Source organism: Protomyctophum parallelum, assembly GCF_964188405.1.
Source record: "Protomyctophum parallelum genome assembly, chromosome: 2".
In the NCBI taxonomy this organism is placed as follows: domain Eukaryota; kingdom Metazoa; phylum Chordata; class Actinopteri; order Myctophiformes; family Myctophidae; genus Protomyctophum; species Protomyctophum parallelum.
The window spans coordinates 28,909,666-28,933,781 of NC_139699.1; the positions used below are offsets into that span (position 1 = coordinate 28,909,666).

The following is a 24,116-nucleotide window of genomic DNA, read 5'->3' on the forward strand; positions in this document are numbered from 1 at the left end:
CACCAGACCCTCTGAGCACCATGACACCAGACCCTCTGAGCACCATGACACCAGACCTTCTGACACCATGACACCAGACCCTCTGACACCATGACACCAGACCCTCTGAGCACCATGACACCAGACCCTCTGTGCACCATGACACCAGACCCTCTGAGCACCATGACACCAGACCTTCTGAGCACCATGACACCAGACCCTCTGACACCATGACACCAGACCCTCTGAGCACCATGACACCAGACCCTCTGAGCACCATGACACCAGACCCTCTGAACACCATGACACCAGACCCTCTGAGCACCATGACACCAGACCCTCTGAGCACCATGACACCAGACCCTCTGAGCACCATGACACCAGACCCTCTGAGCACCATGACACCAGACCCTCTGAGCACCATGACACCAGACCCTCTGAGCACCATGACACCAGACCCTCTGAACACCATGACACCAGACCCTCTGAGCACCATGTCACCAGACCCTCTGAGCACCATGACACCAGACCCTCTGAGCACCATGACACCAGACCCTCTGAGCACCATGACACCAGACCCTCTGAGCACCATGACACCAGACCCTCTGAGCACCATGACACCAGACCCTCTGAGCACCATGACACCAGACCCTCTGAGCACCATGACACCAGACCCTCTGAGCACCATGACACCAGACCCTCTGACACCATGACACCAGACCCTCTGAACACCATGACACCAGACCTTCTGAGCACCATGACACCAGACCCTCTGAGCACCATGACACCAGACTCTCTGAGCACCATGACACCAGACCCTCTGAGCACCATGACACCAGACCTTCTGACACCATGACACCAGACCCTCTGAGCACCATGACACCAGACCCTCTGAGCACCATGACACCAGACCCTCTGTGCACCATGACACCAGACCCTCTGAGCACCATGACACCAGACCCTCTGTGCACCATGACACCAGACCTTCTGACACCATGACACCAGACCTTCTGACACCATGACACCAGACCCTCTGAGCACCATGACACCAGACCCTCTGAGCACCATGACACCAGACCCTCTGAGCACCATGACACCAGACCCTCTGAGCACCATGACACCAGACCCTCTGAGCACCATGACACCAGACCCTCTGAGCACCATGACACCAGACCCTCTGAGCACCATGACACCAGACCCTCTGAGCACCATGACACCAGACCCTCTGAGCACCATGACACCAGACCCTCTGAGCACCATGACACCAGACCCTCTGACACCATACCTTCTGACACCATGACACCAGACCCTCTGACACCAGACCCTCTGAGCACCAGACCCTCTGAACACCATGACACCAGACCCTCTGAACACCATGACACCAGACCTGCTGCGTCTTTCTTATTTTTAGCTGCGTTTTTCCGCAGTTTATTCCGAAAAACGCGCCCAGTCTGGAAGGGACTTTGCAAGTCTGTAAAGCTGAGTATACACATTGAGCTTTTCATATTTTTACACTCTCAGAGTTATGGGGTTCCTGGAAATTAAAAAGTTTGAGAACCACTGATCTAGGAATAAATAAATAAAGACCATTACTAATTGTTAACGTTAGTAAAATAATTATGTAAATAGTACAGTAAGAGTGTAAAACACTGCATCAACTGAAGCATTCACAATATGAAATATGCAATACATTACGTAAATTATCAGAATGGCGGGATTGGAATGGCATACTCGCCGATACCTATACCAGCATTTTAAGCAGTATCATCTGCTTTTCCGATACCGATATCGGAACAACTCTAGAAGCACCATGGGATCAGACTGCTTGACCAATGACCACCATGCATGGGATCACATCCCAAGCAAGGAGGCTGCTATTATCTAGAGATGTCTTGGCTATCAGGGAGTTAACATGAGCAAAGTGTGGTAAGCCAGGTTTAAGAAGAAGGATTACAATAGTAACACGTCCGAGTTTGGTCTAGTCTTTGTTATATTTTGAGACGCACGTGCATTTTGAACCCTTTTTAAAATTAAAATTGAACTCTGTGTTTTAAAGTAGAAGTAAATTGGAGCTATAGGACTTGCAGGCCAATCGGATAGTGGAGACTAATGAGATTTCACGGTTTCTAAGCTATTAGCAGTGAGTATTTTAACAGAGTAGACAACAGTAGCTAATACAGGAATTTTTTATCACTTTGAAATTAGCAGTTGTATTTGTTTTAATCTAAAACATAACTAAATTAAACTATAGATAATCCTGTTTGTTTCTAAGATATAAAGGTCTCAGTTTTCTGTTTTCTTGTTCATTTTGAGATGCAATTTTATTATAATTATTAATATTACTATTATTGGCCCAGGCCGTAGCGTAACGGTCTGGGCACCGGACTGGTGATCCAGTCGCGGTGTGCCGCGGGTTCGACTCCCGACACGGCCTTTACCGCATGTCATCCCCCCATCTCTCTCCCGTTTCCTGTCAGCCTACTTTCTATCCCTTAAAAAATCAATAAAAGGCGTAAGCCGCAAAAAAAAATATCTTTAAAAATATTACTATTATTATAATACAATACAAAATATGGATGAATCCGTCAGTGTCAGTATATACCAATATCGACATACAATATAGGTATATGATATTAAGTCTGAAAAAGCCTTTTGTGATAATGAAGGTTGCAGATTCAATGCATTCTGGGGAACAAGTTGGAAAAATGTCAAGCTAAAATAGTACATTTAGGACACACTCACACTCTCTCTCTCACACACACACACACACACACACACACACACACACACACACACACACACACACACACACACACACACACACACACACACACACACACACACACACACACACACACACACACACACACACACACACACACACACACACACACACACACACACACACACACACACACACACACACACACACACAAAATGTTGAGCCAGGGACCCCCAGAAGAGATGATTTGTGTAAAAAAGTGCTAGCTTCCCACAACTGCAGTCACATAGTTAAATGTATTAAACAAAATAAAAGAGTTACGGTTACGGACATACCGGTATACATGAAGGTATTCATACACGCATGAAAATAGTGACTACTGGTGTTTTGGTCCAGTTGTCCAAAAGCAAACAAATAGTACCAGTCCTCTCGCTGTACAATGGGTTTAGTACCAGTAAATAGTACCAGTCATCTCGCTGTACAATGGGTTTAGTACCAGTAAATAGTACCAGTCATCTCGCTGTACAATGGGTTTAGTACCAGTAAATAGTACCAGACATCTGGCTGTACAATCGGTTTAGTACCAGTCATCTGGCTGTACAATGGCCAATGGGTTAATAGTACCAGTCATCTCGCTGTACAATGGGTTTTCAAATAGTACCAGTCATCTCGCTGTACAAGTTTTCAGTTGCTCTGGAGAAGCACGATAACCCATCCAGCAGGAAACGACTGTGAAGGAAGGCAACTTGTGGTATTTGCTACCCAACCCCCAACTGGGTGCCATCCTAAATCAGAACCCAAACTGGGGTATGAAAACAAGGAGGTTATCCTGAGCTCTGCTCTGAATCCCACGCTACGCCTGCTGTTATCAAGATTATTAAAAAAATATATATATGTATATATATTTAAAGTATCAAAATTATAATAATTGCTCATTGGTCCACATCCAACATTCATTAACTTAATTGAAGTTAATGAACGCAAGGTCATTCCTCCCGGGGATTAATGTTGTTTATCTCGTCTCATCTCAGCGTGAGCAGATAATGCTGGCTCATTTATAACTCTCAAAATCACAATCTACAAAGTCTTCTTCTTCATAGTAGACGGGAGTGATTCAATAATTAGTTTCTTAGATTATTTATACAGAGTTACACAGTTATCTCTCAGTGGACACAAAGGCTCTGGATCCAACATATGAACATCGTTATTACATCATTATGTACACTTTGCTACGCCTTTCATAACACAGCAGGGGTGTAAACGCTAAACTGTGAACACATGAAGACAGTTCGTATTCCTTCTTTGAGGTGATCTTACCTCTTTTCTGCATGAAGGTGAAAAGGTCATCCAAGAACTCTTTCCTGTTGGGGTCGTTGTCCAGTTCATACAGCTGAGGAGCAAAACACAACAGGAAGTCAGACATCTATTTATACGTCTACTTCAAGCAGGTTCACACAACTCCAGCCATTTCTGACACCCCACCCTTCCGAGGTGAACTACCACCAGCCCTTGTGGCCCTAACAACGAATCATAGATCGTAGATAATATCACACGTTACACCTGACCTCACTGTCAAATTAGCTTGATGGTGTGATTTATAAACACAATTAATTATGAGGATGGGTGTGACAAGGTAGGCACAGCGAATTCCATCCGAGTGTAGAAATGAACCATTATGAGTCAACTTTTACACTCTCAAAGTTAACACTAAGGATTTTGATGTGTAGTTGTAAATTGCTGCCCCTCTTAATAAATGATAAATTATATATTGACGGGTCAAAAACTCATATGCCCAAAACTGTTACTTATCAGGTATCAAAAAGTAGAACATCTACAAGCTCAAAACGTGTCACTTCACACAGATCTGCTACATTTGATAATTTTGTGGGACATTGTAGTATGTGTATCTTTTTTTTTCCCCCAGTAGAGCTCTGATCCATAGCTTCTTTTTTTTTTTTATGTTTATTTTTAAGTGTATCTGATGATGTGCCTATTCATATTGGCTTGTCATTTTTCTTTCCCAGACCATTTGATGGCCTGTTGGTTCACTGTGGACTCAAGACACTCACCTTAGCAAAGTCTCTGGAGGCCTCTCCTCTCCCTCTGTTTGCGTCTGCATCGTCCGCCCAGCTTGCATTCCCATTCTACAGCACAAGAGACACATGGAACACAGTCAGATGCCCTGTTGTCTTGGAGAATTGGACTTGGGTTACAACTGTATTTTGACAAGTTTTCCCATGTCTACGCCAAATCTCTTCGGCAACAATAGCCGATCTACAAGCTCACAATGCAATGCAAAGAAGCAATTGTGAGTTTGTTGATCGGCCATTTTTGGCTAATGTTCCCCCCAGAATATGGACGCTGGGGTCCAAGTGGCCAACCACTGAAGCCCTATATACTTTCTCATAAGACGAATAGCCGATTTAAAAGCTCAATGTGATGTGCTGGGATCTTGTAGATCCGTTTTTGGTGTTTTTGAAAAGGTTCGCCTACACATTGAAACAGCATTTGTAATTTAAGATCACAATTATAATCTGAAGGAGAGAAGGGCACTATGCCAGTACAGTCAGTGTACAGATACAATTATAATTACAGTTAGCAGACACTTATCCAGAACTTATAGTGCAAATTAGCACATATGGGGAGTGTATACAGTTGGAGGGGGTACAGCATTGTGTAACAGAGCTATCAGTCACATTGCGTTGTTGAGGGTATACAGCTTTTTGAAACAACACCAATCATTTGCAGTCACTTTCTGACAAATAGCAGCGTATTCTCGTCAAAACTATGCACTCATACTTTCCAATGCAATACGGCAGTTTATTTTTCCAGAGGTTGGATTAGTTATTGTGCCCCTGAGCTTGCACGTTCCCCTCCCCTCCCCCCCTTTCCTCCTCAAACATCTCCATTTGGCCCTAAACCATCTGCATCTGGGCCTGCCCTGCTCTGCCCCCTCCCCTCCCTGCCCTGCTCCCGCCCCTGTGTCTTCCGATCCCAGCTGGATACAAGGGCCCCCCATCCTTCATCTCCAACACAGCTGCAATGGGCGGCCAAGTTCACGGGGTGTGTAGCTGACTGTCAAGAGAGGTGAGGAGGTGTGTGTGTGTGTGTGCCTCAGTTATACTTAGTTGCGTGCCAGTATTGTACAGCATAAATAATAGATATACAAGCTCACAATGGGTCACATTCGTGACGCGTTATGAGCTTGTATATCTTCTATTTACGCCATGCAACAGCGGCATGCAACACAGTATAAATCAGGCTTTTAGTGCTGTGCGTGCACGTGTTTGTGTACACAAGAAACAACCAAGTGTGTGTGTTTGTGTGTGTGTGTGTGTGTGTACGGTGGGTGGGGGTCACTGGCCCCACAGGACGGGAAGCCGGCAGGGAAAATAGGGGCAGAAAAAGGCAGAAGAGGGTGCACGGTATGTGCAGAGCAGGAATTTTCCTCCTAAAGACAAACCTATAAAAGCATCAGGAATCAAAACAAGATCCGCTCGGAGAGAGAGGGGATGTTAATAGCCACGGCCTCAGGATCTCCTTTCACCAGAAGTAGCCCATTGGTCAGTAAGGCGACCAACAGGCACTGAAACGAGAGCCCGGGAGGGCAAAGGTTGCCTAGGCCCCCGAGAGCAAGTCATTCTCACCCTCTCACTCTCTCCTACTTGTAAGGGGTTGTCAGCGTTCGCACTTCCTCAAACAAATCGTCATCAGCCCAGTGACAGGGCCAAGTGCTTGTGGTCTGGCTACTGCTGCTGGACATGTTCCAGCCAGGTGATAAACAACATGCAGGGCTAGGGCTGCAACAGGAGTGTTCCAGGTGGTAAACAACATGCAGGGCTAGGGCTGCAACGGGAGTGTTCCAGGTGGTAAACAACATGCAGGGCTAGGGCTGCAACAGGAGTGTTCCAGGTGGTAAACAACATGCAGGGCTAGGGCTGCAACAGGAGTGTTCCAGGTGGTAAACAACATGCAGGACTAGGGCTGCAACAGGAGTGTTCCAGGTGGTAAACAACATGCAGGACTAGGGCTGCAACAGGAGTGTTCCAGGTGGTAAACAACATGCAGGACTAGGGCTGCAACGGGAGTGTTCCAGGTGGTAAACAACATGCAGATCTAGGGCTGCAACAGGAGTGTTCCAGGTGGTAAACAACATGCAGGGCTAGGGCTGCAACAGGAGTGTTCCAGGTGGTAAACAACATGCAGGGCTAGGGCTGCAACGGGAGTGTTCCAGGTGGTAAACAACATGCAGGACTAGGGCTGCAACAGGAGTGTTCCAGGTGGTAAACAACATGCAGGACTAGGGCTGCAACAGGAGTGTTCCAGGTGGTAAACAACATGCAGGACTAGGGCTGCAACAGGAGTGTTCCAGGTGGTAAACAACATGCAGATCTAGGGCTGCAACAGGAGTGTTCCAGGTGGTAAACAACATGCAGGGCTAGGGCTGCAACGGGAGTGTTCCAGGTGGTAAACAACATGCAGGACTAGGGCTGCAACAGGAGTGTTCCAGGTGGTAAACAACATGCAGGGCTAGGGCTGCAACGGGGCCACGGGCATGTTCCAGGTGGTAAACAACATGCAGGACTAGGGCTGCAAAAGGTAATCCAACAATTGAATTGATAATAGAAAACAATGAAATATATACATGTTTTTTATTTATTAATAAATAAATGTGTCGTGCCGAATGCAGCGCATGTGGCGTGCATAATAAATAAACATAAATTAACACAGTAATTATTGCTTAGTAAACACATTGAGTGTCTTCCATCCTATGTTCAAGAGGCTTCTGGTTGTAAGTGGTCAAAAATCAGAACAAGATCAGCTACAAAATTGACACAACCGATCTCTTAAAAGAAAGTCAAATAATGGCCGATATATCAGGCAGATCGATATCTAGGACAGTCTGGCTCTACATATACGTTTAAATTCAGATCAAGGCCAGACATCTTCTTTCCCAATGCACCGTTTTCCTATCTTGCTCACATGTACTGTGACATACAAATCAGATGAAATACCATAAAAACCCTTCAAAGCATCCTTTAACCCATTCTGACCTGAGATCAGATTCTAAAAAATGTCTTCTAAATCCTGAAATTTTCTGAAAAAGCTATGTTTCTATGTCAATCGTTTTTCAAAAATAGCAGACCTACAAGCTCGTAGAGCGCTTGTAGATCTGCTATTTTTCAATAGCTAAAGCATAACGTGATGCACCAAAAGGGGTTCCCGCCTAAAATGGGTTAAGTCCCCTCCCCCAACTCACTCCTTATCAAAACGCATTTATGTGTCAATTTCCTGTGTGACAGAGATTACCAGAGGATCATCATGGCAGGGTAAATCTATATGTTAGCCCATTTAGACATACTGTATATATGTAGTAAACCTGAGTGACCTTTGAGCTCTATCTGGTTGCTTTTGTTAACCTTCAACCATTATAAATGATTATATAGACAAGATAATTCAGATTATAGCCATGTACAATCTAACATGCTTGCTCTTGCATAAAAAAACATTGCAATCTGCACAATTTTAAAGATCCTAGATGTTCTTGTATTCTGTGACCTAGAGGTGATTGCTGAGTAATCATATTGACAGTAACCAAATAGAAGTGGCCCCGGGCCACGCCCCCCGTTTCCTCTGGTGGGTGCCGATGGGCATACCACACGATGTGTGCATACTAAAATCTGATCTGAAAGGCTCAGGAAAATGCAAATAGCTACACGGCGCCAACGTTACTTGTCTGTGTGCTAACCTACAACACAACAAACAAGTCCATACGGTATGTTGTTAGCAGGTCAATACATGTGTTGTACTGCAGATTGTCCAACAGAGTAATAGACCACATACATCCCTCATCATAGATAAATCTGTGTGTTTTGCTGGCTAGTGAAACACTCAATAGTGTGTGTGTGTGTGTGTGTGTGTGTGTGTGTGTGTGTGTGTGTGTGTGTGTGTGTGTGTGTGTGTGTGTGTGCACGCGCATGCGTGTCAAAGGAGATACAGAGGCCAAGAAAAACATGAAAGACAGACAAAAGGTAGTGTAAGCTAATTTACTACTCTAATGTGAAGGGAGACTTAGTTTTGGCATTCGACTGATGCAATAGCATTTGACTTGTGACATTGAATGTAAATTTCTTGATTGGCTACATTACTTATTATTATTAAGTGCACTGATGGAACATCATTATGACTGCTGACACACACACACAACCCCCCCCCCCCCAAAGGGCTCTCATCCAGGGCTACTGCATTGTGGGAGTGCAGAGGTCAAGGTGCTCCTTGCATCTCCACAGAACAAAGGCCTGGTCTCCAGACTGTCTCAGCCCCGGACAGGTCAACCACCTCCTCCTACAGCTTCTCTGTCTACTCCCCTTGGCTTGGCCAGCCCATAGAGCCCCATTGTGAACCCAGACATTTTGCATACCCTAAAGATTTATATTACAAATGTTGAGTATGGGTCCCCAGCATGTAGAAACTGCCGGATGCTAACTTGCATATATTGGGCAATTTCATAATTAGCATAATAAGCTGGGGTACCATTAACATCCTATATACGGCAAACATTTCACATTTTCATTATGCTTTACGTAGCATGTGACGTGTCAAACTAGGGGTTTTCCATGATTCTGAATCCATTGCAAGCATTACTATTGCATGAAAAACACTCTTTCGACCTCATCACAAATGTCATGAGGTCAGCACAGTGGCTATGGCCAAATTTAGCCCAAGGAGTGTTTTTCATGCAAAACTAATGCTTGCAATTTATTCAGAATCATGAAAAACCCCTATTTTTACCCATGGTACTTAATCTTAATGGTGCCCCAGTTTATTATGCTATTTTATTTATTATGTTAAAAAATTGCCCAACATATGCAAGTAAGCATCCGGCAGTTTCTAAATGCTGGGGAGCCATACTCAACATTTCTAACATAAAACTTTAGGGTACTCAAAATGTCCGGGTTCAAATTCTGGCATGTGGACTATTTTACATTCACCCGTTGTCTCTTCATTTCACTGCCTTTACATTTAGTTGAGATGTTTAATTTTTTAGACCCCCCCCCCCCCCCCCCATTTATTATATCGCTTTGCCTGTTATGTTTTGTTTGCTTGATTGTTTCTTATTGTTGCGACGGTAACAAACGTAAATATAAGGGCTTCAGTATGTTACTGTACAAATCTATGCTTTTATACATCAAACATGTGACCTTACATTTGTAGGCCATCATCTCTGACCACTAAGTCGCAGGGATTTAACGAGTGGTTGAGGGTGTGAGGCAGACCATCAATCCGGGACTGGTCATAATGCCAATTAGATCAATTGCGGCTCAAAGCAAACTAGCCAACTTCTCAACTCAGCCCAAAAAAGGGACACACAAACACAAAGAATGGACATCGAAACGTTGAGGCTGCAACCATGGGCAGACATGTCGGCTCTTGAATGGAGACGGTGGTCAGTGGAAGAATGTTAACACTATGTTGCCTTCTGACGAGTTAAAGTGGATCCCCGTCATTTGGGGACCATTCATTATGATCAGAGCCCTCCGCCCCGCCATCATGTGCAGAGCACTCCACCCATACATCTAAGAAGGACTGCAATAGCACCCGCTTTTAAAGTTCCCACACCCTGCCTAGATACATGACAGGCTGCAGCAGGAAGCAGGCTAGTATCTTATAAATTATAATTCAACCTAGCTGCTGAAAATAGTCTGTGTGCCATTCTAATTCTTCAATAATGCACTATAACGGTTCATGTTTTGGTCAATCCTTAAGACATATTGAATCTATGTAGTTAAGTGAATCCATTTTATAATAAAACATCTAAGATACATTTAATATTTATACGTATGAGACATACTATGTCCATGTATGTCCCCCCCTCCCCCCCTAACCTCCTAATGCTGTTAGCAGGTTTACTGGACAGGCGGTGGGCAGGATAATCACATTATGGCCATACTGGCCAAGCACAAAGTAAGGAATGAGAATAAAGTACTTGATCAGTGGGTCATTAGGGACTAAGAGAGCATAAAAGTAGTGTGTGTGTGTGTGTGTGTGTGTGTGTGTGTGTTCTTTATATACAATATATCATTTTTTTCCCATTCTTTCATCATTGTAATCATATTGTGTACAGTATGTGTGGTATATATTGTGAATCAGGATAAAAAATTAACACTACAAAGTAATTTCAGCTGGCACCTTAAAATGCCAGCTGAAAGTGATGAGAAGACAGATTGTTATCTATGGGAGTGGTTTTCAAAGTAAGGTTTACAGTCTCCCTGTGGGTATCTCAATGCTACGACCTGCTGTAATGGTCTCATATCTTGTGAATGAATTGCATATCATCCGTTTTTTTAACAAAGATTTACCACAGATAAGACAATTTTATGATACATTTACATATAGGACCTACACTGCCCTACAGGGTTCCTATACTTTTTCCATTTTAAAATTCCATACATTTTCAGACTCAAATTTCCAGAATTCTCTGTAGATTTGTCACACCAAATTTGACACCCGTGTACAAATAGCTAGATACTCATGTAACTAAATGCTTCTAAAATCCAACCACTAATCTCATTTTAATGTTGCGAAATAATTTCAAGAAGATTGTAACTATTTACTGTAGCTCTGTACTCTAAATCAATGAACCACTTAAAGGAGTAGGTCACCCCCAAAAATGACTTATTTTCTATCAATTACACACCCCTCTAAATCTTGAATTCAGGGAGATTTTTGTGTTATTGTCTCATTGCTGAGCCAATAATTGAATGACCGGGTCATCGGTCAATAAGAAACTTGGTAGGAGACACAAAGACTCCACCGGTCATCAAATTATTCCATCCTTTAACCACCACCTTATCCATGCGATGGTGGTGTACAAGGTTCGTAGATCACAATGTCATGCCCAAAATAGGGATGGCATGTTAAAATTGGTTAACACCAAATCCAGGCAATGTTATATTGTGCAATGTTATTGGGTTTTTCTCATGTAAACTACAGTAATATAAGTCATGTTCATGTATTTGTAGAGTGATATTAACAACCCATTCTGCTTTTAATCACACATTAACTTGAGCAAGCAGATTAACCTGGGGGAGATCACATGGATTAGACATGCAAAAGGCCTGTTGACTCAGTCACTCAGAATGTAAAGATCATACATTCTGTAATCAAACAATAAAGTTTCATGTTAATTCTGTCAAACATGTGATTTGTGGTCCACCACACAGATGAAACTGTGTAATCTGGTCTAAAATAGCAGTAGTAATGAAATTAAAAAGCAAACTTGGTGTTTCTTTTAAATCACTTCTCAAAACCAATTTTGACAGGAAGGCTTTTTCATACTATGTCGTTTGTCAAGTTTCTATTCCTCTTACATACAAGAACAAAAGACTTGAATAACACGTATACACATAAAAACAATAACAATTAAAACATAGTAGAAATAGAACATAAGTCCCGATCAAACAGACGGTACATGAGTATACACATAGTGTATAACAAAACATGAATGGCTTATATGCATAGAAATGTGCACTTGGCATGAAAACTAAAACTAAAACTAAACAAAGCCAACACAACAAGTCGAGTTGTGTGATGACAACTGCAGTTGTGTTGCTCTACACATCTCTGCTCAGTCTTCCATTTCAAACAAGTTTACATTCTTTACATAACCCTCCCTCCTGCGTTTCAACAAAACACTTTAAGACAGGCTCCATCCTACCTGAATGTCTCTATGCATACCTGAGGGGCAATTCATCGTGGCCATTAAATGTTTGTTTGGGAGGGAGGCCTCCATTTTGGTAAGGCAGGCTGGGCGAGTTGCAACAGGAAAGGGTTAATGGCCGCCACTGTAGAGGGTTGTGGATTGGGGTGGGGGGGATTGATTACTCAGGATGTTGACAGCACTTCTCCCAATTTGATAGCAGAGTGGTTATTACATGAAGAGGCTGGTTCTTAATAAAAAAACATCATGTCATTTAGGCATCCGTCTTTCCTGTGGGGGTTTATGCAGGGGGGACACAAGAAATGGAAGTAGCTTCCTGGATAATTATCACAGCGTTAGATTCTTATCTCACACCATAAAGAATGCACAATGAGAGGAAAAACTGGCTTCGTGTACATTTGTATTATAAAGCAGGCCAACCCACAGCACACAGTGGAGATCAGTGTTCCATGCTACTTGAAGTAGGTCATTGTCGTCGTGCTGAAGATAAAACTGGCTACATAACGCCCGTTGGTGGGACGGCCCCGTGTTGGACCATCTGAAACGTGGCACAGGGCTGGCCAACAGTTGTTTGCAGACTGGCAGTGTGTGATCCCATGTACTGGAAGGGGGCTAATGAAAAACAGGCACGTGTCCCTGCCACATTAGAGCAACGTCAGCCACTGAGCTACCCTACCCCACCCCACCCCCCTGTAACCCTGTCGGTCTGTCCACTGCTACTGTCACAGTCACAACTAGGGCTCGGCAATTAACCGAAAATGTAGAGAAACCGACATTTAGAATGAGATAGATAGATAGTAGGCCTATATTTTTTTTTTAATTTCTTATATATCAACACAAACAAGTTGCAATCGTTTTCTTTAATAATAAACTGATTATTCTGATTAACAACTTAAGACCTGTATTATTGATTTGCTATTTTCACCATTTAACAAAATAAATAATTTGTGCTTATGTTGACACTTGTATGTATATGCTTTGATTGTTTTTCCACCTTTACAGCACTTTGGTCAATCTCAGTTGTTTTAAATGTGCGTTAAAAATATGTTTAATTTGACGGATTCATTAATTGTAATCGAGGCAAAAGTTCATTGTGATATTGATTTTAAGTCACAGCGCCCAAGCCCTGTGCCACAGTCACAGCTCCCTCCGTCTCTCACCTCTGCTGCTTCTTCACAGCCTGCCACAAATCCAGTAGTACCCCAGAGGGACAGGACAGGAGGGCCATTGAACAAGGGGGGCCAAATCAATAGCCTTGGATTTGCAAACACGGGGAAGTCCCCTAGCCCCCTCCGGACGCAATCTCACAGCACATGTCAATACTCATCACCCTCAGCCATCAGCCGGCTGCGCAAACGGAGAGGAGAGCAGGAGCAGTGCGCTCCCAATGGTAGCGTGACCTTACCCCTTAACCTCCACGAGACACCTAAACTTTGACTAACACCACTGGAGAATATTTCCTGTGGGGATTCCTGATCAAAAACTAGAAACATCAGTCAACTTTGTCTTCTATAGAGAAAGATCACAAGGAGCCTCATTTTTAGCATGTGTACATGTGACTTGCATGTTTTTCTGCATGTCTGCATCTGTAGCGCATACACAAACAAAAAACACATATCTGAAAGAAACCCAAGGCAGTCAATCGCTAGTAAATAAATGTCACTGAGCGCTCATTCAGCTTAGCCACATTAGACGGGAGACTTTAGCCAAAATACACCAACATTCCTGTGTTTACACCAGTAACAGGAGCCCACAATAACAACCCAAAGGTCCTCTTTTCACAGCAGTCACTGGCTAATCTTTTTAGCTAAATTACTGGCTGTCAAAACAGCTCAGCCCGAGAAATCTTTTAAATACAGGACAGCGATAGTAATTTAATCACAATCAGGGAACGCCATAAGCCTTACGGCTGAAACTTTGGACTAGCGCCAATGGTACTGATAAATGATGAGTAGCCAGTGAGTAGGCTGCACGTTTCCTTTCATTAGCACTTGTACAGTACACAGAAGTGAACAAGACATTACAGGCTATTCGATATGTACTGTCCTCTGAAACACAAGTGAAATAATTCTGTTTTGCTATTTGCTAGTATTTTCACATATAATGAAGACCAACAAAAAGTTATTAAAAGTATAAAATATAAGAGTAATTGATTAAAAAAAGTTAAAAAATGAATATAAGGGGTATAGTATAGGCTCAGCTCAACTGTGAGCAGTCAATTGCAATTGCACAGACCTGTTCGAGGAGATATAGCAGTAATATTGTACAGCTTATGCTGAACATATTGCACATATTAGTTATTGTACATATAGACTTTGCACTTGGTAGGTGCACAAGTGCAAACAGCAAGAACATGGAGTGATGTGTCATTGGATACCGGCGCTTACAGAGTAACAGTCCAATGTTATAATGAAGTGTAGTGTAATCGCACGCAGGGAGAAGCTGCTACTCTTTCTTATCTTTACCGTAGTGACTCAAAATATATATATAGTGATCAGATAAAAATTTACAGTAAACATATTTTCCCCTGGTGCTGTTGAACTATAGTGGCCGGCACACTCCAACCACAGGGATCTTTTTGTCGGCCTGCCAAGTCCCCTTTGTTTCCATCCCTGGCACCGAAAGTGAATCAGCTTCTCTCTCAGCACGCCTATGAAAACAAGCATCAGCGGGGGCTGCAATCTTTAATCCAAATCAAATAATTGGGGACTTTATCCCACTGCAGGGCTTATGGAATCATTTATATGGAGCTTCCCGCTCAAAGGGTTTGCAGGATGGGTGGGTGGGGGGGTGAGTAAGGACCTCCCTTTATCCACTGACTGTAAGAGATCTCATGGCGGAGCCAGGCCATACGCTAGCACTGAGCACAAGAGACAAGAGCTCTTGCTAATCGTGATTCCATACACTCAGAGAGGAAGGGGAGTAAATCTCACTGCCACTCTAAACATATGGTGAAATTCCTCGGCTCGCAGATTCACTGCTCTTATTAGAGTTAGTACAGAGCATAAAACACGGCTCGTATATCACATAACAGGCCACTGACTACTACCACTCGCATTGGCTTTCTGAATGTCCACTCGTATTGTGAGGTAGATTTCGTGCTCTTGGCGAGTAGACAAAGTGGCAGGGACATAAGACATCCAGGGGCCCTGCAGCGTGTCTCTACCTGCCCTATTTTTCAGCCATGCTGCACCTCTAAACAGGCCCTGTGAAACGCAGGCAGGCCCTGGGGCAAGACCACCCCTCCCTCCATTAATCACACCAATTACAGAGCCGAGAGTGAGAGGTGAATAAAAAGAAAAAAAAGAGTAGAGAGCGAGAGAAGAGAAGAGAAGAAGAAATGAAAACAGTGGAAAGGAAAACAGAAAAAAGTGATAGGCAAGCAGAGCAGATTTGGGGGGTGGGAGCGCAACTTGCACACTGACTGACCAACTAACTTTTTCGCCTTGTCTTATTTCAAATTCCCAGAGAGAAACACAACATACTGTAACCAACAACAAAGGCCGATGAGGCTACACAATGAGCTGGATCAGCATCTGTAGCTCCTGGGTAAACACGTCTGTTGGCGACTAGCAGGTCTGGTTTGCCAAATAAACTGGCTGCATTTGTTCAGCTCCGGCCCTTTCACCAAGACACCACATTCCACAGGCAGAGGCCCCATCCCCCCATACACTAACTGACTGGCTGGCCCCCTTTCCATGCCTCACGCAAATTCAACGTTTATAGGGCCGGCGTGGCCAGAAGTTCACACTCATTGGTTCAAAGAGCCTTTCACAGGCAGAGCAAACATTTTAGTGGATCACATCTGGGCCACTACATACAGTACCCCACAAGTTAACCCTTTTCTGGAAAAAAATGTTTCAGGAGCATGGGAAGCCAGCCCTGAAAAGGCTGGCTTTTCCAGAACCAGAAGTATGCTCAGAAATGCATGGGGCCCCCATCTCAAAACCTCCCACCCCTCCCACTTAAATATAATTTGATTTGAAGCTATTAGTTTTGTTCCATCAAGTGTACAGTGACTAATCTGAGTCTCAAATATGTGGAGGGGCTGATCGCAGACAGAACCTTGGCTGGAAAAAGAACGTCAGACAAACTCTTGCTCCGGGAGAAAAATAAACGATTCACATTGCGCACATTTGTGCAATAAATCTCCACAAAAAATACAAATTAAGTTTGCTTGGCGCCAAAGTAGCGCCATTCTATTCAGGTCAAAGGGAGCTATTTAGCCCTGTACTCCTGGGTTAAAAGCACTGGCTAAAAATACCTTGCATATCTCACATCTTTCAAAGAGCAAGTATCCACTCCACCCCCAAGCTAATGGCAGTGAGAGACATGGCACTGGCACAGGCGCGATAGGCCTTTATACACACAGTCTCATTCTCACAGCCAAGGGGAACTTGATACATTCACAGATCAACAAAAGCCGTTCGCTATTAAGACACATCACGTCTAATTACATACGAGATGACAAGAGGTCACACTGCCTGCAGTCAGATGAGAGAAGGACCTCTTTGTCTCTGCCTGCGTTGGGGTGGAGTAAAAACCAGCCTCCTTATTCTGGAGGGTTGCTTTCCTCCATCACAGCAGTAAGTGTTATGACTATCTCACTCAAATCTGCAGTATCAAATGTTCAAGCCATAAGCACAATTCACAGCTTTTCCGCGGGGGCCTAATCGATAGAGACTGATTTCTCCATTCTCATGGGGGGCAGGAGTATCCGTTTCCTCTTGGCTAGCGTTAAGTGTGCGAGGCCATTCTACCTCTGACAGGTCAGCACCCCCCAGGGACCCCACGGCCCGGGCTGGTGTTCCCAGTGTGGGTGTTGGGCTGCAGCCCCTGCCTCTCACTCACTCCTGGATGGACCAGCTCCCGTCACGCATCTGGACTGGAGCACGTCTCCAGAGACTAACGAGGAGAGGGGAGTGCCGACTGTCCCTACAGCTCTATGAAGTTCACATGGAGGGTCCAAGACATGCTTTGGGGGGGAAGCAAAGGGGAAGCAAGAAAACGACTCAGTCATAACTGCCAGGTGCAACAAGCTATTGTAGCGCCCATTTTCGTTAATTTCCGACGTTCTTTTGTTGGTTCACTCACTGTGTTTTGTTGTGCATTTCCTGTAGCTCCAGTTAGCTCATAACATTAGCTGCTGTTGCCACTCACTCTGCGTTGCGGCGTTCAGAGTATGGGTTTGTATGCTGTTCAGATTCCCATTGGCTTAGGAGGCAGACAATCATGACTAGGTTGTGTTCAGAGTCGTCTTCACGGTCGTCAGTAGTGGCGCATGCAAATGTAAGACAGGCTGCTTCGCAAAAAATACAAGAGCAATCATGCCAGACTTCTACTTGTGGCACACACTGAAAATAGCAGATCTACAAGCTCACAAGATACCAATACATTGGGGAAATTTACATTATTTATTTATTTTATATCAAAAGTCCATAAAAAGCCAATTTGAATTAGTTCCTTACTTCCTTTAAACAAAAAAGTGCTGCGTGATGACGTAACACGGCCTGAAGAATCTTGATTTCATTCACCCGTTTGATTCCCATATTTGTCTTGGTGTTTTGAATGTTTGATGTGTCTATTTTTTTTAATATTTACATAATGTGCAAACCAATTTCCCGCAAGGGACAATAACGCTAACCTTGAACCTTTTACAGAACTACTCCGTTTCTAATCTCATTCAAGATGACATCCAGACAGTGTAGTACTCATTTTGAACTAAATAATCAGGATGCTAAAATATGTATCAAACATTAAACATTATAGGTTAGAAATAAGCCACGTAGTAGCCAACTGTACAGCTTTCTTTCCCTTATAAAACAAAAAGACTGCAGCGCAGCTACTAACGTGACGTTCAGGCTATGGGACGTTTGGTTCAGAAACGTACAAGCTTCCATTTCAAACTGAAACTTCAAAATAACTTTACCGAAAATGCCATTTAAAGGTGGAGTGAAACGGAAATGGTGGGCATTTTATTTTGAAGTTTCAGCTTGAAATGCTGGCTCTGAAGTTTCTGAACCAATCAGCGTTGCATCGCTCCAGGCTATGGGGTTTTACGTCTGTGACTTCCTCTCACGTTTGTAAACAAAGTGACAGAGAGACGTGGGGCAAAGCCAGCAGATTATTATTATTTTTTTTTTTTTTAAGATATTTTTTTGCGGCTTACGCCTTTTATTGATTTTTGAAGGGACAGACAGTAGGCTGACAGGAAACGGGAGAGAGATGGGGGATGACATGCAGTAAAGGCCGTGTCGGGTCCGGGAGTCGAACCCGCGGCACACTGCGACTGGATTACCAGTCCGGTGCCCAGACCGTTACGCTACGGCCTGGGCCCAGCAGATTATTTCTAACCTATTCACAATCATCACACTAAAATATGTATATAGGTTAAGTTTAAAATGAGTAATACACTGTCTGGATGTCATCTGAATGAGATTTAAAACAGAGTAGTTCTTTAATCAAAACCAGCTGTGGAGGAGGACAATGAAGCATGGGAATCAAACTGGTGAGCTTCAATTTTATTGGCTTTTATTGATGTGGGACTCGACATGTCATTTTCAGGAAGTCATTAAAATATATTTGTATGGACTTTTGATATAAAAAACACACAAAAATGAGAATTTGCCTACTTTTTTGGCATCCATTGTTAGGTATACCCATATGATGACCACGGATATGGTCTAAAAGTGTGAAAAACGTATTTTTCACTACACCTTTAAGTATTTTTTGTTACAGAAGTAAAGCTGAGTTTTGATAAGCTAGATCTGAACATCATCAGGAAATTGGGTTGTTTCATCTTTACAGCAACAACAGATTTTACAATTTTTATTTTACAAAAAACTAAACAAAAAAAAGAATAAAGGGGGACAAATGTTGCTGTAACTATATGCTACATTATATTTTCTGTAATGTAAATATTCTGAAATCCCCAATCATCTTCAGGATAGGTTCTTGGTTTTCTAATCATATTTTGGGTGCTCAAGCGAACCTGAAATGTCTGTTTGACCAGATGGTTAACTAATCAAGGCTGATTCTGATGGGGGTTGGGGCCATTCAAAATCTGCCTCTAATATTATTGACCCATGTTCCAGAAGTGTAGGCTGATTTGTATCAGCAAAGAGGCTTAGGCACAGTTATACAACATGCATATCTCAGATATAACACATAGTCCAAACCATGTGTTGACGACTGATACCTGAACCTAAGATGAATTCCAGTAGACTGTGTGTTCTATGCATAATGCTTTAACCCATTTTGGGCGGGAACCCCTTTTGGTGTTTAAGCATTATTTTATACTTTAGCTATTAAAAAAAATAGCAGATCCACAAGCTCATAGCGTGGCACCGAGGGGTCTGCTATTTTTGAAAAATCGTGAAAATGTGCTTCAAATATTTGAATATTATATTCTTTCAGAGAGACCGTTTTTAACTCAAATCTTGCTTCTGGGGAGTTCCTGGAATAACATATTTTCACATGGGGGTCGGTGGCCAATTACATATCATTTTTGGGGTCCTTGACATGAAATATTGAGCACCACTGATATAGAAACAGTTATTTCAGAAAACCGTCAGGATTTAGAAGATATTTTAAAAATGTCGACGTCTGGCCTAAATGGGTTAAAGTATGTTTTTTTTTCTCAAACAATGCATTTCAAGGTACTCAATACATATGAGCTAAAATGGAGGAATGAATGACAAGATAAGTATCGTATCTTCATATCTAAATGTGGTATTGTTCATTGAAAACCCCCAAGGATATAAAATAACCTATATTCATTGCAGAAGTACCCTCTATGTTGTGCTGTTAATAATTCAATTTTCTCTGCCACTCTTTAATCATTTACTAACATGGCTTTTGAAATTATCGACTGCAGCTGACATGGTCCATAGTACTATTCACAATGATTGTCTATTAACCACATCAGTAAAATATGTGCAAAGGGACCAAATCTGGGGTCCATTAACCACTTCTTAAAGATTTTCACACACACACACACACACACACACACACACACACACACACACACACACACACACACACACACACACACACACACACACACACACACACACACACACACACACACACACACACACACACACACACACACACACACACACACACACACACACACACACACACACACACACACACACACACACACACACTTTTTCTCTTGTTTTCCCTCTTTGTTGAAAACTGCCCTGAATAGGTACATTGGAGTTCCTGTTGCCTCACCACTGTGAGTGATTCCATCGATCGCCGTAAGTTAGACAAAACTACCATCTAATTATTTTAAATCCATCTCTAACCACGCTGGGCAAGACCTACGCTGTAGGTCTTTTGAGGCGGAAGTTGCGGGATTTTGGTGGAAGTACCGCTCAAGGAAATTACGTTGATGCTTTACAAATCAGTTTACATTCTCCGTGAACAAGTGTTGTGATTGGTCGGAAAAAATATTGTATCCGGGGGAAATACATCTGAAGGATGTTCCGGACAGACACTTCCACTGATATCGTCTCTGCCTTAGGTTGTGACCAGGCTTTTCTCTTGGCAGATGAATAAGGCTGGGACCGAGGCTAATCTCTAACATAATACAATTCATGTGTTATGCACAGCCACCTATAATAGAATAGGTTGCAAAATGAACTTGTTTAATGTTCTTAAATTGAAACTAAAGTTAAAGAATTATAGGTAGAATAGTTCAATTCGATTCTTAACCTTTATTTAAGTAGGAAAGTCCCACATTTTCTAAAAGCCTACAACCCATCTCAACATGTTGTGAGCTTGTAGATCACCCATTTTCACTATTCGCTATGCTACACAATATAAGGTTTAAGTCCTTACTGGGGGTACAGAAAAGGAACTATGATTCCCTTTAAATGCTCATTGTAAGGAGGCAGAAAGCTGTTTTATCTAAAGTCAAGGTGCTATGGCTCCGACTCTGGCTTTGCTTACTAGAATATAAGCAGACTCCACTGGCCCACTGGCTCTAGTCTGGAAATAGAGATGGCTAAACGCCCAATATGTGAATGTAAATTCAGCAGAGATGACATGGCTTTTAGTCTAATGTGATGTTTCCTTGGCAGTCAGCGGGATCCCCCCCCCCCCCCTCTCCCTCCCCGCCACGCACACACCCCTGTGCTGTGGAGGCTCGTCCTTACAGGCACACGATTATGCTCAGCTGGAGTGTGAGGACTTGGCAGGCGAACAACCTGGCCACGTGCTACTATAAACGACATTGGATGTTGGCAGGCGGACTAGACTGAAGAGGCAGCCGCAGTGCAGGGGGAACAACTAGTGAAGTGAAGGAGGGAGAGAAAGGCCGACTGTGGTGAAAGGAAAGTCATCTACTACTTACTTACTACATAACCTCCCATACCTCCTTCTCTCCACTGTGTGGCTTTGTGCCAAGAGCCAGTCAGCTGCTGTGTGTTTACGCCTGGGCCCTTTAACACAGTAGTTCAGTTAGCACCTATAGGCCCCTGCTGCCGCTAGCCCTGGACCTCAGCCAAATGTAGTAGCAGCGGCGGAGGAGGAAGCCAACCCAGTCTAGCATTAACAATAACCTGACACGTTCACTCGCCACCTCCTCTGCACCTCCTTGCTCCCTGCATCCAGGTCCCACCACTGGCCATGAGACGACAACACTGACCAACACAGGAAGAAATACAACTGGTACCACTGCGTTATGGAAATGTCCAGGGATGTTTCTGTTTCCAGTCTCCAATGTCATCACAATACTGAATTAAGTTCTATTTTAAACTCCTTGTTGTACGATAGTGTCACACTAAATTTTAGATTAGAACACTAAGTTGTTGAGTTTGTAGATCAGCCATTTGCTAAATGTTTTGTAAAGTTTTCGCCTACGAGTATTAATCACATTCCCAAAATAGGGAAATAGGTTGAAAGTGGTTAAACATTTTGATCTGATCCAGCATAATCAAGGCTAAAAATGGGTCTAAAAGGGTCTAAAACCCGGTGCAACGATATGCAAGTTCAGCTTTATAGTGCAAAACTCAAGGTTGACAGTTGACACAAGCTCACATGTAGCATGAAGGAGACTACAGACATCACTCTACAGTACACACACACACACACACACACACACACACACACACACACACCACTTTCCTATATTAAAACTCCAGGTCACTGAACGCTACAGTGTCATATGAGCCTGGCTCCCTGTCCCCTGCAGCTGGCAAAGGCGTTGGTTAATGTCTTTGTCTTTTTTGGAACCCCCCCCCCCCCCCCTCCTTGGACCTTCATTAAAGGGCAGGTGTTGGGATACACTGAGTGGGAGTGGTCGTAAAGGACGAATGAAACCAGCGATTGGTGGTGGTGGTGGGGGGGCTTGTGGTTTCACTGCTGACTGATCAGATTACAGCAGCCATCAGTAGCTCTGTTTCCATTAGAAGCAAGGAAGTCAATCCTCCAGGGTCGATTTGGGGAAGAAGGGGGAAAAGAAAAAAGTGTGACAACTCATAGTAATGGACATACACCATTTAAATGTGAGAACTATTTTTTTGTCCTTCAATTCAACTAGATAGGAAAAATGAGGAGAGATATGCATGAGAGATCCAAAAGGTAATTTACATCCGAGGCTGCAGGAGCCATTTACGTTCTGAGGCGAGGCAGACACCTCTCACACAAAAGGGGGAAAATGCCCTGTCCTTACAATAGCTATACTTAGCCCTGGAGAATAAAATAGGCCTTTTCAGTGGAAATCCACACGTTCCTCATTTAATGTTTACCATTCCCAGGCTGGCTTATGTGAAATGGGTTCCTGACATAAAAAGGACAGTATTCACATCAGCTTAGCTTCGTTTGGCTACACAATCAATAAAAAAGGCTTCGTTGACAAAAATACATTCTAATTGTTGAGGTCACAGAAGCGAAGAGCAACAGACCAACTGTTCAATCCTACACAGCAAATTCCTGAAGGTTAATTTAAATCAGGAGTCAGGAGTGTAAGAATTGACCCTTACAGGTCCATTTTAACACTCTCGTGATATTACTGTGTAATTGTTAAAGAAGAGATGACCATACAGTCACTTGGTCTCCTAAAAGACAAACTTGCATTAAAAAAAAACCTGTGCAACCTTTTGTGTGTCTGTGTAGATGTCAGACTCATCGTGACAGACTAGAGGTTCCAGACTGGGCTATGCTGTGGTTTGTTGTGGTGGTGGAAGCAATATTAAGGCCAGCATTGTCTGGCAGACAATCTGTGAGGGGAAAGGGTTACTGTGTGTGGACCCACCAGGGGGGCCTTTTCAGTGCCTGCCAGGAGCAGATGTACCCTTTGGGACTCTCAAATAAAATAAAGTGTCTCTCTGGCTGCGCCAGTGGCCCCCACCTGCTATACGGCTCATCCCTATTCAGACCCTCTCCGCTCTTTACCCGTTTACAGCCCAACGTTAAGGCCGAGTGAAATGAATAAACAGATCTCCAATCAGAGAGACCTGGCCAACACATGGACACCCCTCCCCAGTCTCTAGTTGGAAGCCCTGAGTGGGAAAACTCACTGCTTGAAGAGTTGAGTCTTTAATTCTGTCTGGAATGTTTCCTTTGGGTGGGGGCCATGGGGCAGTGTAGTGTAGTGTAATTGTAAGTGTGTGTTGAGAGTTGAGACAGACCAATAACCACCCCACACCCTACTATCTCCTCCTACGACATCTCCTCCTGCTG

The 24,116-nt window shown here is 43.4% G+C and overlaps 1 protein-coding gene across 1 annotated transcript in view; it reads right to left on the reverse strand.

Annotated features, from left to right (window-relative positions):
- LOC310855182 (AT-rich interactive domain-containing protein 3B-like) overlaps positions 1-24,116 on the reverse strand; it is a gene marked incomplete at its 3' end in the record, with an annotated part of 79,738 nt that overhangs the window by 44,357 nt on the left and 11,265 nt on the right. The window contains exons 3-4 of the mRNA XM_083760093.1: positions 4,771-4,845; positions 4,019-4,091 (exon numbers count right to left, since the gene is read on the reverse strand). Of these exons, the coding sequence (XP_083616219.1) occupies positions 4,019-4,091; positions 4,771-4,845 (148 nt within the window). The remainder of the gene's footprint in view (positions 1-4,018; positions 4,092-4,770; positions 4,846-24,116) is intronic.